Source organism: Rhizopus delemar, genomic scaffold, assembly GCF_000149305.1.
Source record: "Rhizopus delemar RA 99-880 supercont3.9 genomic scaffold, whole genome shotgun sequence".
Classification (NCBI taxonomy): domain Eukaryota; kingdom Fungi; phylum Mucoromycota; class Mucoromycetes; order Mucorales; family Rhizopodaceae; genus Rhizopus; species Rhizopus delemar.
Genome location: NW_027137835.1, coordinates 1,168,090 through 1,183,596, shown reverse-complemented (window position 1 = coordinate 1,183,596; position 15,507 = coordinate 1,168,090). Strand labels below are relative to the sequence as shown.

At 37.3% G+C, this 15,507-nt stretch overlaps 7 protein-coding genes across 7 annotated transcripts; 5 read left to right on the top strand and 2 right to left on the bottom strand.

The window, feature by feature from the left end:
- Positions 1-85: 85 nt before the first annotated feature.
- On the top strand, positions 86-650 carry RO3G_11529 (uncharacterized protein; the record flags this gene model as incomplete). The annotated part of the gene is made up of 3 exons (XM_067666113.1): positions 86-130; positions 312-440; positions 636-650. The coding sequence occupies 3 exons, from the start codon at positions 86-88 to the stop codon at positions 648-650; spliced, it is 189 nt and encodes a 62-aa protein (XP_067522214.1).
- A 1,381-nt stretch (positions 651-2,031) lies between these two features.
- Positions 2,032-2,379, bottom strand: RO3G_11528 (uncharacterized protein; the record flags this gene model as incomplete). Its single annotated transcript, XM_067666112.1, has 1 exon — positions 2,032-2,379. The coding sequence occupies one exon, from the start codon at positions 2,377-2,379 to the stop codon at positions 2,032-2,034; it is 348 nt and encodes a 115-aa protein (XP_067522213.1).
- A 1,376-nt stretch (positions 2,380-3,755) lies between these two features.
- Positions 3,756-4,109, top strand: RO3G_11527 (uncharacterized protein; the record flags this gene model as incomplete). The annotated part of the gene is made up of 1 exon (XM_067666111.1): positions 3,756-4,109. The coding sequence occupies one exon, from the start codon at positions 3,756-3,758 to the stop codon at positions 4,107-4,109; it is 354 nt and encodes a 117-aa protein (XP_067522212.1).
- Positions 4,110-4,562: 453 nt separating this feature from the next.
- On the bottom strand, positions 4,563-5,076 carry RO3G_11526 (uncharacterized protein; the record flags this gene model as incomplete). The annotated part of the gene is made up of 2 exons (XM_067666110.1): positions 4,563-4,585; positions 4,767-5,076. 2 exons carry the CDS (start codon positions 5,074-5,076, stop codon positions 4,563-4,565), a joined length of 333 nt encoding a protein of 110 aa, XP_067522211.1.
- A 4,866-nt stretch (positions 5,077-9,942) lies between these two features.
- Positions 9,943-10,899, top strand: RO3G_11525 (uncharacterized protein; the record flags this gene model as incomplete). Its single annotated transcript, XM_067666109.1, has 1 exon — positions 9,943-10,899. The coding sequence occupies one exon, from the start codon at positions 9,943-9,945 to the stop codon at positions 10,897-10,899; it is 957 nt and encodes a 318-aa protein (XP_067522210.1).
- Positions 10,900-11,225: 326 nt separating this feature from the next.
- On the top strand, positions 11,226-13,235 carry RO3G_11524 (uncharacterized protein; the record flags this gene model as incomplete). The annotated part of the gene is made up of 2 exons (XM_067666108.1): positions 11,226-12,531; positions 12,631-13,235. The coding sequence occupies 2 exons, from the start codon at positions 11,226-11,228 to the stop codon at positions 13,233-13,235; spliced, it is 1,911 nt and encodes a 636-aa protein (XP_067522209.1).
- A 545-nt stretch (positions 13,236-13,780) lies between these two features.
- Positions 13,781-15,211, top strand: RO3G_11523 (uncharacterized protein; the record flags this gene model as incomplete). Its single annotated transcript, XM_067666107.1, has 1 exon — positions 13,781-15,211. The coding sequence occupies one exon, from the start codon at positions 13,781-13,783 to the stop codon at positions 15,209-15,211; it is 1,431 nt and encodes a 476-aa protein (XP_067522208.1).
- Positions 15,212-15,507: the final 296 nt, after the last annotated feature.

The window sequence follows — 15,507 nt, the reverse complement described above, 5'->3', positions numbered from 1 at the left end:
GAAAAAGAAAAAGAAAAAGAAAAAAAAAGAAAAAAGAAAAAGATTTGGTTCTAATGTACTGTAGTAAATACCCATACATGTACTCATGGCTGCTGTAGTTCCTTTGGTTATTTATATATCTGTTCAAAAGGTAAATATATTCATAGCTTTCAATAATCTTTATTAAAAGTAAAATTTAGATTCCTTTAGTTCGTGGCTGAACCTTTATGAATGTCTTGGCACCCTGTTTTGTTAACAAAAGAGCTTTAAGGTAAAGAAATTGAGTATATCATGGTTTACTTTTATTAATATTTTATTTTATACAACTTTAGACGCTTTGGCTTCTGTTGTTTCCTGCTGTCTCCAATCTCTTACTGCTTTGGATCCTCGTTACTAATGGCTCGCTTTTATTTATGGGCTTTATTTACTACGCTCTTTTGTTTGCTGCTTCTATGGTAAAGGTAAGTGCATTTTCCACAATTTTTTTTAAATAAAATTTTTTATTTCATCGTTTTCATGGATCCTGTAGAATAGGCGTATTATTTCTCTCGATTAATAAAAGTAATAAAATAAGTCGAAAAATCGATGAGTCTCTTGAACCTCTTTATTGAGTAAGGACGAGAGAGCGAGCCCATTCAATACAAACTACGTCTTAGAATATAATAATGTGATTTAGGGTCCGAGGTAGTACGGTATAAATTGTGTGGGCTGTTTATCGTATATAGCACTTTGGGCTATATATGATATACAGTCAAATTATTAGTTGAAGAATCTTTTGAGTGATCTCACACGACATTAAGAAAATTATTAAGGTAAATACGACAGTTTGTATTTGAGATACAACTGGTATAGGCGAGCCTTTTTCCTTTCTCGATTTGGCACAGTTGGTTTGAACTTCCGCTTGTTGGGTCTGTACCTGAAAGGGAGGTTATACTATATTTCTATTGGCTGGTTTACAGGTCCGCTCGTTGGTTCGGTTTCTTTTATGGAAGTATTGACATTTTGATATGTGGCTAAATCCGTCTCTTCGTCCTGCATTTAATCACGTGTTTTGCGGATCGGATTGTTGTTGTGCGGACCGGGTAGTATTTTCCTATTGTTTGGTGCTTTTGTGGCTGTATTGGGAAATAGTGTCAAGTTACACAGATCGCCCCTTTAGCTCAGACGCGAAAGATATTAGAGTTCCCGTAAGACAAGTTAGATGTTGTATCCACACAACTAATAAAGTGAACATTCATGGATAAACTTGGATACTACAGAATTATAGTCTAACCAGATCTCTATTAATAAACGTGAGAATTCTGCAATAGCCAATCTTGCCCTGTTGTCCTACCAGCGTTCTAAAAGACTATATCGGAACCCGATTACAACAACGGCAGTTCAATCCTATTCTATAATTATCGTTAGATCAATAGTTTAATTACTTCATTGTCCCTTGATTCGTCAAGTAGACAGCGGCTATTGATTATCCACTATCCTTCCTTATATTCCATATCATTCTTTTAACCGATCAATTGAAATAGCGGTAAAGACCCAGACATTCAAAAAGTATAAATACCCTCAATATTTTTATTAATAAAGTCATATATAATCTTTAGTTTCACAACTATCGTCTTTTTGTAGTTTTTGTCTTCTATTTCATATTTGGCAAAACATTAGATATGAAGATTCTATGGTGTCTAAATATATACAAGATCGAGAACTCAATTGTTCTAGAAGAACAAGAAATAACGGAATGTCAAAAAGAGTTTTATTATAAATAGTGTTGATGTGATAATAATAAACGATATACAGTCTTCTTCCCATTTTTTTATATACAGTGGGTGAAAAAACTCTAAAAACGTCAGATATTTTTTCAGTTTTTAGCCTCTGTGAGCATACACAGCGACTTGGATCATGCAAAAACTTTATGACATACTTGTTGGGCTGTCTATTACATCTCATGAAAGTTTTAACCTCAGACGTTTATTTAACAGTCCGCAAAAGCGATGGAAATACTGTGGGTTTATTTTTAGAGTTTTTTCCCTTTACTTTTATTATATTATAGATGACTTAATACCGAGTAGAACCACCTTTGGCATCGATTACTGCCTTAATACGTGCAGGCATAGTGTCAATATATCTTCTGCAAACTTCTTTATCAAAGGAGTTCCATTCCTTTTCAACTCTTTCCCACAATTCATGGACACCTTCGGCTTTCTTGTCATATAACGATAGCTTCAGCTTCAAATGATGCCAAAGATGCTCAATAGGATTAAGGTCAGGACTTTGAGCTGGCCAGTCATCAATGTAATTCACTCTGTTAGCTTTTAGCCATTGGACGGTTGACTTGGAACGGTGCTTTGGGTCACCATCGTGCTGAAAATACGCAGTAGACCAATCCATATCATAGTACTCCATAGTTTCCCGGAGCGTTGTATCCAATATCTGTTGGTAAAGATCCGAGTTCATAGTTCCATCGTATATTTGACAGGCATACCTGGGCCCCTCATACGTCTGTTATGTTCTGGTAAAGTAAAAGAAATAACAAAGATAAACCAAAAGAATACTTTTTGAGACTGAACTTTATTTAAGACAATCTTAATCGTTAAAAAGAAAACATTACAAAGTCTACTATTTATATTCTTCTATCAATTGGCGGGTAAATGAGTAGTTATGAGCGTAGATCCAATCATTGACACGTTTGATTGAATAGTGATCACTGAATCGATTATGAAAATTTTTAATTCGTTGTTTTTATAGATCTTATTGTTCTTTAACTGATCTGGGATAACTGTCCCGTCTTCATTGAGAGGAAAGATATATTTACAGTAAGGGACAAAATCAGTCCGTTTTTTGGTTTTTTCGCAATGCCTCTCCGAGAATTAATTTTAGAGCTCCGCTTTGCTGACACTAAATACGCATGTAGACTAGACAAAAATGTTGGTGTAACCTAATTGCTTCTAGCTGCATTTCTTCTGTAGTTATGGCGGAAAAAGTGATTTTCCGTGATTGCTGCTAACGCCCGATTTTGCATTAGGTCCCGTATCTCCAGAAACAGTCACTGGATTGACTTGAAATTTAGTTTGGTATGTCTTATGACGTCAGTGAACGCTTACGCGTTCTCATATTTTAGCTCATTTTATTTTTTTACATTTTTTCTTTTTCCCCATTTACCTCATCTCAGATTAGCCAAACACGCCATGACAGCAAAGAATGCCAACAAACATGCCGAAATTGAAAACATGATGAATCACTCCATTCCATGGGATGTAATTCAGAAGAAAGTAGGCTGTGGAAAGTCCATGATTCGAAGAATTTCAAGGAAAACCAAGATGCAGTCAAAAAATAGCGCGGGTAGACATCGTTTACTCACACCTAGGGAGGAAACCAAAGCAGCTAGAGATATAAGACTAGGCTTATCTAAAAGCGCAGCTGATGCCTCCTTTGGCGTTAAAAAACCAGATCGATCAGTCAATCCAAAAACAATTACTCGTACTTTCAAACGCAAAGGTCTAAAATCCGCTAAAAAAAAGACGGCACTTCCACTTAGTAATGACAGGCAAAAGGCGCGATGTGATTGGGCAAAGGCTCATAAAGACTGGTCCGAGACTGATTGGGAACGCGTTGTCTTTTCTGATGAGACAAAGATCCAAAAAAGAGGGTCTAATGGTCTAGAATACGCTTGGAAAGAGGATAATGCATCTTATCGAGACCATCACTACAAGAGGAAACATGCTTATGGAGGAGGCGGGGTTATGCTTTGGAGTTGCATAACTATACATGGAGGGGGCTACATGTCCTGGCTACAAAGTAATGTAAATGGTGAGCTATACACATCAGTACTTGAGGAGGAATACAAGGAAACATTGAAGTACTATGGCCTGCAAAGTAGTGACATGATCTTTCAACAAGATAATGCAAGCATCCATTGTGCTTCAGCTCCTTCAAAATGGTTCCAAAAGAACAAGGTTAAGCTACTGAGTTGGCCAGCATACTCTCCTGACCTTAACCCAATTGAAAATGCATGGGCCATGCTTAAAAAGAGGGAACAGATGACAAGACCACCCCCTTCCGTGATTGAGGCTGACCAAGCATTTTTTGACCGGGTTTCGAAGCTTTGGTATGACCTAGCAACTCCAGAGAACTGAAGAAACCTTATTCACTCCATGCCCCGTCTAGTTCGGGACGTAATCCAGCGTAAGGGCCGTGATACCAAGTACTAATTAAAATTCAAAGAAATAAAAATCCGTTATTTTCAATATATCTTCTCATAACATGTCGGAAACTAAAAAATACCAACCCCGACAAATATTATCAGATTCGTTGAAAAAAGAGGTAAATTTTTTGTCAGCAAAGCGGAGCTCTAAGTATAATTCCCGGCGTGGCATTGCGAAAAAACCAAAAAACGGACTGATTTTGTCTCTTACTGTATATGAAATGCCTCCAGTCAGATCAAAGTTGACTAGGTACCTGATCCATTATTATTCATTTACAGAAATGATGAATAGTAAAGATCATGACTTATTTAGTGTTCATGTTTATTTTATAGAATGAATCGAATAGTGATAGTTTTATATAAAAAGAAGAAGAATATATTTTATTTAATAAAGATTTAAATTATTATCTTTTATCAATTTTAATATACTTCTTTTAGTTGTGATTATTCAATGTCCGTTATGATCAGACTCTGTTCTACAACAACGTCATGCACCCCCACATCATCAAACTACCGCCCCCATGCTTAACAGTTACGTCAATATGATGAGGCTTAAGAGGGTCCCCTGGTCTTGACCAATAGTACTTACACCCGTCAGAGCCCCAAATGTTCACTTTTGTTTCATCAGAGAATACTACGCGTCGCCAGTCATCTGTAGTCCAGTTTTGGTGCTTCTTAGCCCATGCTAGCCGTCTCTTCATGTGCTTTGCGGTTAACAATGGCTTTTTGACTTTAATCGCAGCAAAGAAGTTCATCGATTTCAATACGTTTATAGCGGTTTTGTATGAGATGCGATATCTAAGCTCCATGAGTTTGTCATGTACTTCCCTTGCAGTCTTGAGCTGGCCTTGTAAAACTTGAAGCTTGATGAATCTCTTCGTCTGAGCGGACACAACCATCGGTCTAACACCAAGTCCACGCTGTCGGTTTGGGAAAAACTTGTTCGCATAGTTATTAACTGTTGCATACGTAACCCAAAACGGTTCGCAACCTCCATAGAGTCTTTTCCAGCAAGTAGAGCGGACTTTATATCGTTTTTGATGTCAGCCGAGAGAGATTTAGGCATAATTGAGGTGTTTAAGATATTTAGAAATTAAATGGAAAAAATTACGAAAAAAAGAGAAAAGCGACTCCTTTTATTCTTTTGGAGCCTTTATGAGTCATAATAAGTCATTAAAAGTCCGAGGAGTCTGTCTGTCGATCCGTGTATCCGACATTTACGGAAGGAAAAAACTCTAAAAATAAACCTGTCTTCTTTTAGCAGCTGTTGTCGGGTGAATAATCGTCATCTGAGATTGAAAATTTGTCACATTATTTGTTAATATTAGTGCTACATATTTGCAAAATTTCAAGGCAATACACGAATTTGGTAAAACATAACAATCAAAAACGCTGATAACATCATAACGTTTTTAGAGTTTTTTCACCCACTGTACTTACTTTACGCTTTTAAAGTCTTACTGCCTAAAGAGGTTCCCATACTATTAATTGAAAGTCGTATTATTCAAGGTAAACATAGTTGGGGAAAACACACATATCAGTTTTGATAAACGCTATAGTAGATGCTGTTGCGCCTGATCACGTGATTGGTCGACGTCATCAATTCCTGCAATGGGTGTACCTTATTTTAGTACTGTGTGAATAAAGGGAAAGGATAACTTTTTTGTTCCGATTTATAATTTTAATTCTATCTTGGGAAGCTTGTCTAACAAACAAATACTTATTATTCGATCCCTTTGTGTTCACGTTCATTTAAATTTATATATACTGTAGCGGACAAAACTGGTGCACAAAAATGAAAATCAGTATTGCATCTCCGTCATATGTCTGCGACTTTTGTGGCATATACCATCTGCAAGGCAGTCTAAAATATACATTATGATATGTAAAAGGGAACTGTGTCGGACATCCCTCAGGCATAAGGTCATTTTTAGTGATTTTTTGAATATTTCAATTTTCGCCAAAAATATAGTACTTGTCTAGCCTTCCTTCAATTTTCCTCATATCTCTCCCGTTTGCTTTCAGATTTTACAGTATATTAGTGAGCTTTAGTAGCTCTTGAAAAATACATAAACCCATGCTTATTTTGTATTTCCCATTGAATTCCCCCTTTTGTTTTTACCCTATTCACTATAACAAAGTACTTGCCTTATATGCTTAAGAAAATAAGCAACTGTAAAAGCGAAGCTCTGAGATTTCGAATACACTTAGTTCGTACGGCAGCAGATCTTTTTAGGGTAGCAAGAATCTCCAAATGGACAATCAACAGGATAAGAAAGGAAGAAAAGAACATCAAGGCTTGTGACCGTGGTAGTCGACCGGTCGTAGTCAGCAAAATAACTAATGCAATCATCCGCCTAAAGTTTCGACAAGGACCTTTACGCACAGCTTCTGATGCTCAGCTCTTTTTGAGGTCCTTAGGATACAGTATTAGCAAACTGTCAGTCAGAAGGCACTGTAGGAAGCTAGATTTTGAGTCTGGAACTAAGGAATCGAAGATTTCCATTAGCTGTATAAGCCAGAAAAAGCGATGAAAGTGGTATCACGACAAACCATCGCACACTATAGAGGGCTGGAAGTCCACCATATTTAGCAATGAAAAAAACATGAATGTTATGAGTGCAGATAGTATACACTAATATTGAAAGCAAGTCGAGCAACCTTAGCGATCTTTTTACGGTGATCAAACAATGAAGCATGTTGGTTGCTCTGTTACATTTTAAGGTTGTATTAGATATCGAGGATCAGGATATTTGTGTCAAGTATACGATGCTGTAATAAAGTCATAGGTATACACATGTATTTCGCTTAGTACATACCGCAAAAGCCTAGGGTATAGTGGTCTAAAATATCGTAATCTCTCGTTTCAGCATGACAATGACACAAAGCACAAGGCAAGACATGCCACAAAATCAATATTTGATAGCAGGGCTTCTGTGCTAAAGGGTTAGTTACCACTAATCCCGGCTTAAGCCTTCTTAAGCATGTCCGGTGGCAATTGAAGGCAAAGCTATGACGATACGACACTAGACCAAAAAGGATAGATGATCTTTGGAAAAGAATAGTTAAAGAGTTGGGCTCTTTTACTGAAAGTGATATACACGTATACTACTAGCATATGCCAAAAAGAATACTCGATGATATCAAGAGATGAGATGATTATACAAAGTCTTAGATTTTAGACACTTTTGCGGTTTTTAGAAAATATAAAATTTTATAAACAAAAAGCATGTTCCTCGCTCAGTTTTAACAATGTCATGCTAAGAATACACATAAATTACAATGGCCAGTATATCTTCCTTCTAATATAGTTTCATGACTATCGCAATTATCGTGAGCAAGTAATAGTGGTTAAAAGCTGAAAAAAAGTTTTGTGCACCAGTTTTGTCCGCTACTGTACTTAAAACACTTCACAGTATTCATTATTACTAAATTTTATTATACAATATATTTAAACTAACATTAATAAAAGCTGTTATCAATTTCTATAATTTCCCAAAATTATAATCTAATAACCAATCAAGTCACAAATTAAAGGATAGTCAAACCTATCACCCCCAAAAAAATGAGGGGACAGCGTCGGAGACACTACTATTCTTGAAAAAATACCCTCACAGTATTTCTTTACTTGTAGCATCTTAAAAGTTTATTTGACTTACCTAATGTCATCAAAATAGCATCATCTAAGCTAAAAATACATCAATTAATTTTGTGAAACTCAAAAAGTTCTCACAAAAAAAAAAGCCAAGCTCAACGATGCAAAGACACAAGGATTCAAGGACGCAAAGACTTGGGCACTCAAAGCAAAAGAAAAGGCATCAGTACTTAAGAACCAAAGCGAACACAGAAAAAAAGATAAAAAGAGGCCAAGCAAAGCAGCATTCATCTATAATAATCATTAACTGTAGTGTTTTAAGTATTTAAAATAGACAAAGAATTAACGAGACCGAACAATAGTTCTAAAGTCGAATACTTTTATTAAAGAAGGATTCCAAGGCTATTTATATTAGTTGAGCAAGACCTGAGATTAAATGACAGGAGATAGTTACGACCGATATGATTTGACATGTATAAGAAAAATTTTATAAACTGATGTAAATAATCAACTGTTGAGATGAAAGTGAAACTTGACTGTTCAGGGCAGTTGGTAATTATCAGGATCTATTCTTATTCAAACTCATTTGTAAAGATTTAGCTTAGAATGATAAGACTGTTATCTTATTGACATGTCAAAACATGACAGATTCTTATTAAATTGAGGGTTTTGTTAATAATTAAAAGAATGTGCCCTAAGGGCCGATAATGTCATGACAATTTTATGGAGGTGAATATGCTTGCAAGTTCTAAAGAAAAAGATAAATCAAAACAACACTGTTAGTTGCTCTATCCTCGAAGAGCTTTCCATTGACAGCGTGTTTAGCAAGCTCTGTCGTTCATACATCATGTTAAGGATACATTGTTATAGGTAGACATAATAAAATAATAAATTATGCTATAAACCAAACATCTCCAACACTAGCATAGTTGAATCATAAAGATCTGACGATGAATTATATCATAAAGAGTTATGAATGTCTTGCATATATAATACCAACTTGTTATAGTAATGAGTCTTTGCATAATCTCTTTTATGATCCAATGTATTAAGTTGCATTGAGACTATGTATGTCAGAATAGAATATTGTTTTTCTTGCATAGTAACTTTATTGATCTAAACGAATGATTGAGAAATAATCCTATCGATAATCCGATTGGTGCCTTAATAGCTCCTGTTGTCTCCATTATTAGGTTTCAGTCTTTCTGTACTTATTTAGTAACCGAGTTTACTCAAACCCAATAATCATTCAGGAACAAAATACAAGTGCCGTCTTAAACAACGATTCCATGGATGACTATTTATAAATGCAACACTAGTAGCTTAGAACAACGATTTATAATATAATTATACAAGATAAGATTCCATGGAACAAGATATGATGACAATGCCCCAATCCAGAATGAAACATCAAGAAAGAACCAATTGATTTAACTCAATCGTCCCCATGAATTATCATTCAAAAGAATATAAATATTCCACCTAAATCCTGATTGAAAAAAGGATAACTTTTAACTTGGATATAATCAAGAATAAAAAGTATCTCAAAGTAATTATCGTTTTGGTGCTTTTTTATTTCTTTTTATCTTCGTCTATTACATACATAAGATTATAGTCACTTTATTTTAGTAAAAGGAATCGGATATGATCCTGAATAGTATGTTGACATAACTTGGAATCATTTATAACATTATTCCCAACACAGATCAATAAAAGACTTTGTGATGTATCCATCATTCATAACTCGATATGAAAACAGTATTAATAAGCTACATGTAAATGTATCCAATAGACAAGCTACAGGTAATTCGGATAATCTTCATTAAGGATAAGATGCTGCGTAATTGCACGGTTAAACTACATTAAATCCAGGAACTAAATCACAGTCAGCCGCAGTCAATCATATACGAGTATTCTATGACAAATATAACAATAGAAGAACACGTAACCCTTATCTATTTGTCATCAGCTATATCATACTCATTAATTATTAATCCATGACATGAAATATTATCCGTGTATGAAAAGTATAAATAGAGTACAATTTTCTTATTAAATAAAACAATCTCTTTTATCGAGTCTCGTCCTCTCTTGTTCCTTTTTATTCTTGGATAAATCATTTTTTTTGACGAATTCTCTTTACTCTATTACTACTACACTATTCTCAAACATGTCTATCAACTCTAACCTTTTGGCTTCCAACGAAGAAATTCTTTTTTCTGAAAGTGATCCTGCTTTCATTGGTCCTCGACTTGAAAAATCTACCATGGTTAATGGGGTGGAACTCTCTAGTCATGGTTCGCCCATTTCTAATACAGAAGACATAGAGATGGAAGAAGTAGAAGCCGGGGCACCCATTTCCCCACTTGCTGGTGTCAAGATCAGTGGCGCAGCACCACCTTCTCAGGTCTTAGGTGGTCGTAATTTAACGGCTACCATTCAGACTTTGACGAAACAGGTTGAGCAAGTTGCTGCGGCTATTACTAGTCAAGAGCTTACGGGAAAGCAACTGGCTAACCTTTCTCGTGAATACACCACCAAGTCCACCATCTTGGCCTCCTTGTTGGACCTGCAAGCAAAACTGGCTAATAACTTGGCTATACAGACCAATGGCTCTGCCATTAACGGTTCTAACAGTCAACCCACGGTAGTCCCTCAAAACTTACCTTTGTTTCAATATACTGGTAATGTGGAGAACCCGGCCTTGCCTGTCTATAAAGACATTGCTGAGTGTATCCGACGTTTTGAGGACATCCTCTTTGCGTATCGTTTGGATGTACAGGTGCATTGGCAGCGCCTCATCCCTTTCTCACTTACCCATCCCCAGCGTTCATGGTATGATGAATTACGGGTAAAGAAGAACTTATCTTGGGCCACATTCAAGGAGCAATTAACCTTGAAATACGGCATCGAATCCACTGAGGCTCAAGCTCACGCCTCAAGAGAGCTGTTAACCATCAGCATGCAACCTGATGAATCTGTGGAAAAATACACTGACCGCTTCTTGAAGCTCAAGCGTGAAGCCACACCCGTAGCTGATGATTTTTTGGCTATCTTGTTCGTGAACTCCCTTCCTGGCAGCCTCCAAAATCATGTCAATATGGCCATCGTCAGTCTGGACCAGTGAAGTGTTTTTAAGTATTTAAAATATGAAAAAGAAGAATTAACGAGACCGAACAATAGTTCTAAAGTCGAATACTTTTATTAAAGAAAGATTCCAAGGCTATTTATATTAGTTTGAGCGAGACCTGAGATTAAATGACAAGAGATAGTTACGACCGATATGATTTGACATGTATAAGAAAAATTTTATAAACTGATGTAAATAATCAACTGTTGAGATGAAAGTGAAACTTGGCTGTTCAGGGCAGTTGGTAATTATCAGGATCTATTCTTATTCAAACTCATTTGTAAAGATTTAGCTTAGAATGATAAGACTGTTATCTTATTGACATGTCAAAACATGACAACCAGGAGGCAAAAAATGATATCAACCTCCTTTCAAGTATCGCAAGAAAGTTTCATACGAAACAACAGACCTTGCCCAATACGTCAACCAGAAAGTTCAATAACCAACCCTCTCAAGTCAACGGGTTGAACCCTCCCAGTGGTATTCATAAAAGAAACCACCGTACGGATGGAAGGACTTGTGTTATCCATGGGAAGTGCAACCACACAACTGATCGTTGTAAGAAGGCTCAGGAACTGGGTATAGCTGGCAGCATGAACAAAGAGACGTTTAGTAAGCGTTGCTTTAAGTGCAACGCTCCTTTTGCTAGGGAGCATTTAAATGTTTGCCCTAAAAGGAATCAACCTCTTTCCGCTGGTTCTGCCTCCTCCTCCTCTACTACACCTACCATAACCAGAGCATTCCGCTCACTTCAGTTGACTGGCAGTGAAGATGTACCAATGGGTACAAAAGCTTCTAAGTACAACCCTGCCAACCAACAAGACCACGATGAAGAACAGGATCTTGACGATGAAGCCGTCAAGGACATCCACTACTACTCATCACTATGTAAGTTGCAACCGTTTAATACAAAACTTCACAGTTTTAATAACAAACGTACTGATTCCTTTTTTGTACCCATCACTATAGAAAATGTCCGTACTTGGGCTTTGGTTGATACTGGGTGTAATACTTCTACGATCTCTCCTGACCTAGCAAAAATTATAAACGTTAGAACTTTTCCTGTTTCAGGAAAATTACAATTAGCTAGTTTGAATACCTTGGTACCTAGAACTGCTATTACAGATCAAATAAAAGTATTTTATAACGGAATCAATGTCCTGCATAAATTTGAAATTTTTAAGTTTGATAAAGATATACCTATTTGTATTGGTACAGATCTTATGCCTAAGTTAAACATTAACTTGACAGGTTTAGCTGTTACGTGGGATAGTCCTAATATCTCTACAATACCTGATCCAATAGACCCTTCACCTATCAAACCTAACAAGTCACCCGCTGGCACTCACCAACAGCGTGAACAACTTATGGACGCATTACAGCCATATTTGAGCGCTAATGCTAAGATCCCTAGCACATCTGCATGTCCTCTACCTGAAGCGATAGTTCGCTTGGAAACTGAGCCAGGTAAAACGACTTATAGACGACAGTATCCTATTGCACTGTCAATCCAGCCTAAAGTACAAGAACAGGTTGATAAATGGTTAGCAGATGGCGTGATTGAAATAGCCCCTCCTAATACTGCATTTAACTCTCCTTTGTTGACTGTACGTAAGAAGGACGCTAATGGTAATTATAGTGACGATATACGGGTATGTATAGACCCCAGACATATCAATGCAATACTCATTAAAGATCGTACCGACCGCTTTCAATTACCATTGATAGCTGAGTTGCATCAAAAAATGAGTGCTGCTACGCTATTCACAGTACTTGACCTCAAACAAGCTTTTCATCGTCTACCTCTAGCTGAAGAGCATAGAGCACTCACAGCTTTCACATTTAACGGCCAACAATATCAATTCTGTAGAGCACCATTCGGTTTGACCCCCATACCAAATCACTTCCAACGTGTGCTAACTACTCTCTTACATGACTTGCCATACGTAACATGTTTCATTGATGATTTAACTATCGGTACTGGACCCGATATTGAGGAACATATCAAATGCGTAACTACTGTCATCGAACGACTTACATCAGCTAAATTCATTCTTAACGTTGATAAATGTCATTTTATGCAAACTTCTGTAAACATCCTGGGCTTCACTATTAGCCACAATAGTCTCTCACTGGATAGCAGAAAGGTTGCAAACGCTTTAGCGTGGCCAATACCAAAGACTGGAAAAGATATACAACGCTTTCTAGGTCTCGCTAATTATTTTCGAAGTCATCTCCCAAATTTCTCTACCATGACCGCACCGTTAGATAAACTACGTAATGAAGGTTCATTGGAACACATTTGGACTGACAAATATCTACAGGCTTTTTGAAATATACAGACAGCCTTATCTAATGCTCCTGTTTTGTCTATACCTGACATGCGTCATGAATTACAGCTAGCTACAGATGCTAGCAACACAGGAATTGGCGGTGTACTTTATCAAATTATCGACGATAAAACTCGCTATATTGGATTCGCAGCAAGAGCACTGTCGAAGTCAGAAATGAACTACTCGACAACTAAACGAGAGCTGTTAGCCATCTGTTATCTTTTTGAAAGATTTCACAAGTGGTTGTATGGATCTCATTTCACGCTGTATACTGATCATAAAAGTTTGGTTTATCTTGGCACACAAAACATTCCTAATCCCATGATGCTGAATTGGTTCGAAACTATTTTCAACTATACATTCAGAGTAATCCATCGTCCAGGAATTGAAAATGTGTTGCCGGATTCACTTTCTCGTCTTTTTTCAGACTATACGGAAAAAAGACTGGGGGGAGATAGTAATCCTCAGCAACTTTCCATAAAAAATAAAATTACAAAGTCACAGAACAAACGTACTACAGAAAACAGTACAAACATAAAACAAACATGGTTCTTTCGCCTACCAACGCTAAGCCACCTGAAGAAGGTGACAACATTCCTAACAATGCTCAACAACCAGAGAGTTTACCTGTCGTCTCTCGTCGTTCAACGAAAGTGTTATATTCTAAGATACACCAAAGACCGGCTAAAACTCGTGAAAGTCTGATTCACACTAAACCTATGATGACATCCTCAGTTCAGTCATCTAGTCCATATCTTAGCATCTCTAAACAGAATTCTCCCGTTATCATCGACACTGTATACTGGGGTGTCTCACAAACACCTGGAAGTCTTTTCTTCGACATTACTTCTCGCAAAGAATCGGACAGAACGATTTATAAGTTGGCTTTTGGACAATTTCATGACTATGTTGGTTTGGTAGTTCATAAATCAGGTTACAACCGTTATTTAGAAATCAACTTCGATAATGACCACTTCCGGTCAAAGGCTTGTGAGAATGGTTTTCATTTTGATAATGGACAAATTATTATACGTCCCGTCGTGGCTTGTAGACCTGGATCTACTATCCGGCGTCTGACCCTACAACGTCTCCCTTGGTTACGTCCCCAACAACTCCTGGAAGGCTTGAAACATACTCTGTCTAGTTATGGGTATGTTCGGGATGTAGGTATTGTAACTGATTCCGACACTGGTGCGTTCCTTGGTTCTGGGTACGCAGTACTTGATTGTACCTCTGACTCATCTCAGCCAGACCCCTTTCTGGATCTGGCTCACATAATGCCTTGGGTTGATCCGCATAACCCAGAAACAGATGACTGTTCCGTGTATATCCATGCGTACTGGAAGGAAATGCCCACATACTGTAAGTATTGCCACGAACTTGGGCATAGCGCCTCTGAGTGTCAACAGGCTCCCAGTAACAAGAGAGTCTGTTATTATTGTTATAAGCCCGGTCACATTAGGGTTCAATGTCCTGATAAGATTTCACCAGCTAAAAGGCTTCGAGGTTCCCATAAGTCAAAAACCACCATGCCTTCTCCGAAAAATACGATGGTTGATGCTGTTAAGACAGTTGAGTTACTTGATAACCAGAACGGATCGACGATACGATCCACTATCCAGGATCAACCTCAAGAAAGTCGTGTGGATTCTCCAACTACAGCTCCTATCCCAAATGAGGACACAGTTGAAGATATCTTGTCAGTCCCCAGTAAGACTCGTGAACACATTCAATATGCGGATGATGTTTCAATGTCTGATATATCCGAACAATCCAACAATGAAGGCTCAATCCAATCTCAATGGGCAACTACATCTGAACCTTTTTCATCTCCCGAAACAGATACAGGTTCTTCTAACATTGATCCACCCGTTGTCTCAACCTCTGAAACAAAGAAAACGACAAAAGATTCTTCAACTACAGGACCACGAAGGAGTACTCGCGCTACGCGGCCTCCCGATCGACTTGATTTGTAATTATGAATAATAATCAGAATCGCAAGGCTTTATCGTTACTGTCTCTGAATGGCAATAGTTTTTTCAAAGTCAGTAACCCATCATCACGACATCATCTAATCCGGTACATTCGCTCAAAGTCACCATCATTTGTCGCTCTTCAAGAGATTGATAACTGTGGTGCATCTCTTCCACATCAAAACATCTTACATCAACAGTTTTGTTGTCAACAATCTTTGTGGACTAAATATTGTGGACTTTTATGTTTTGATCCTCAGTTCACTATCTCTAGAATTCCTCTCCCTGAGGATTCTCGA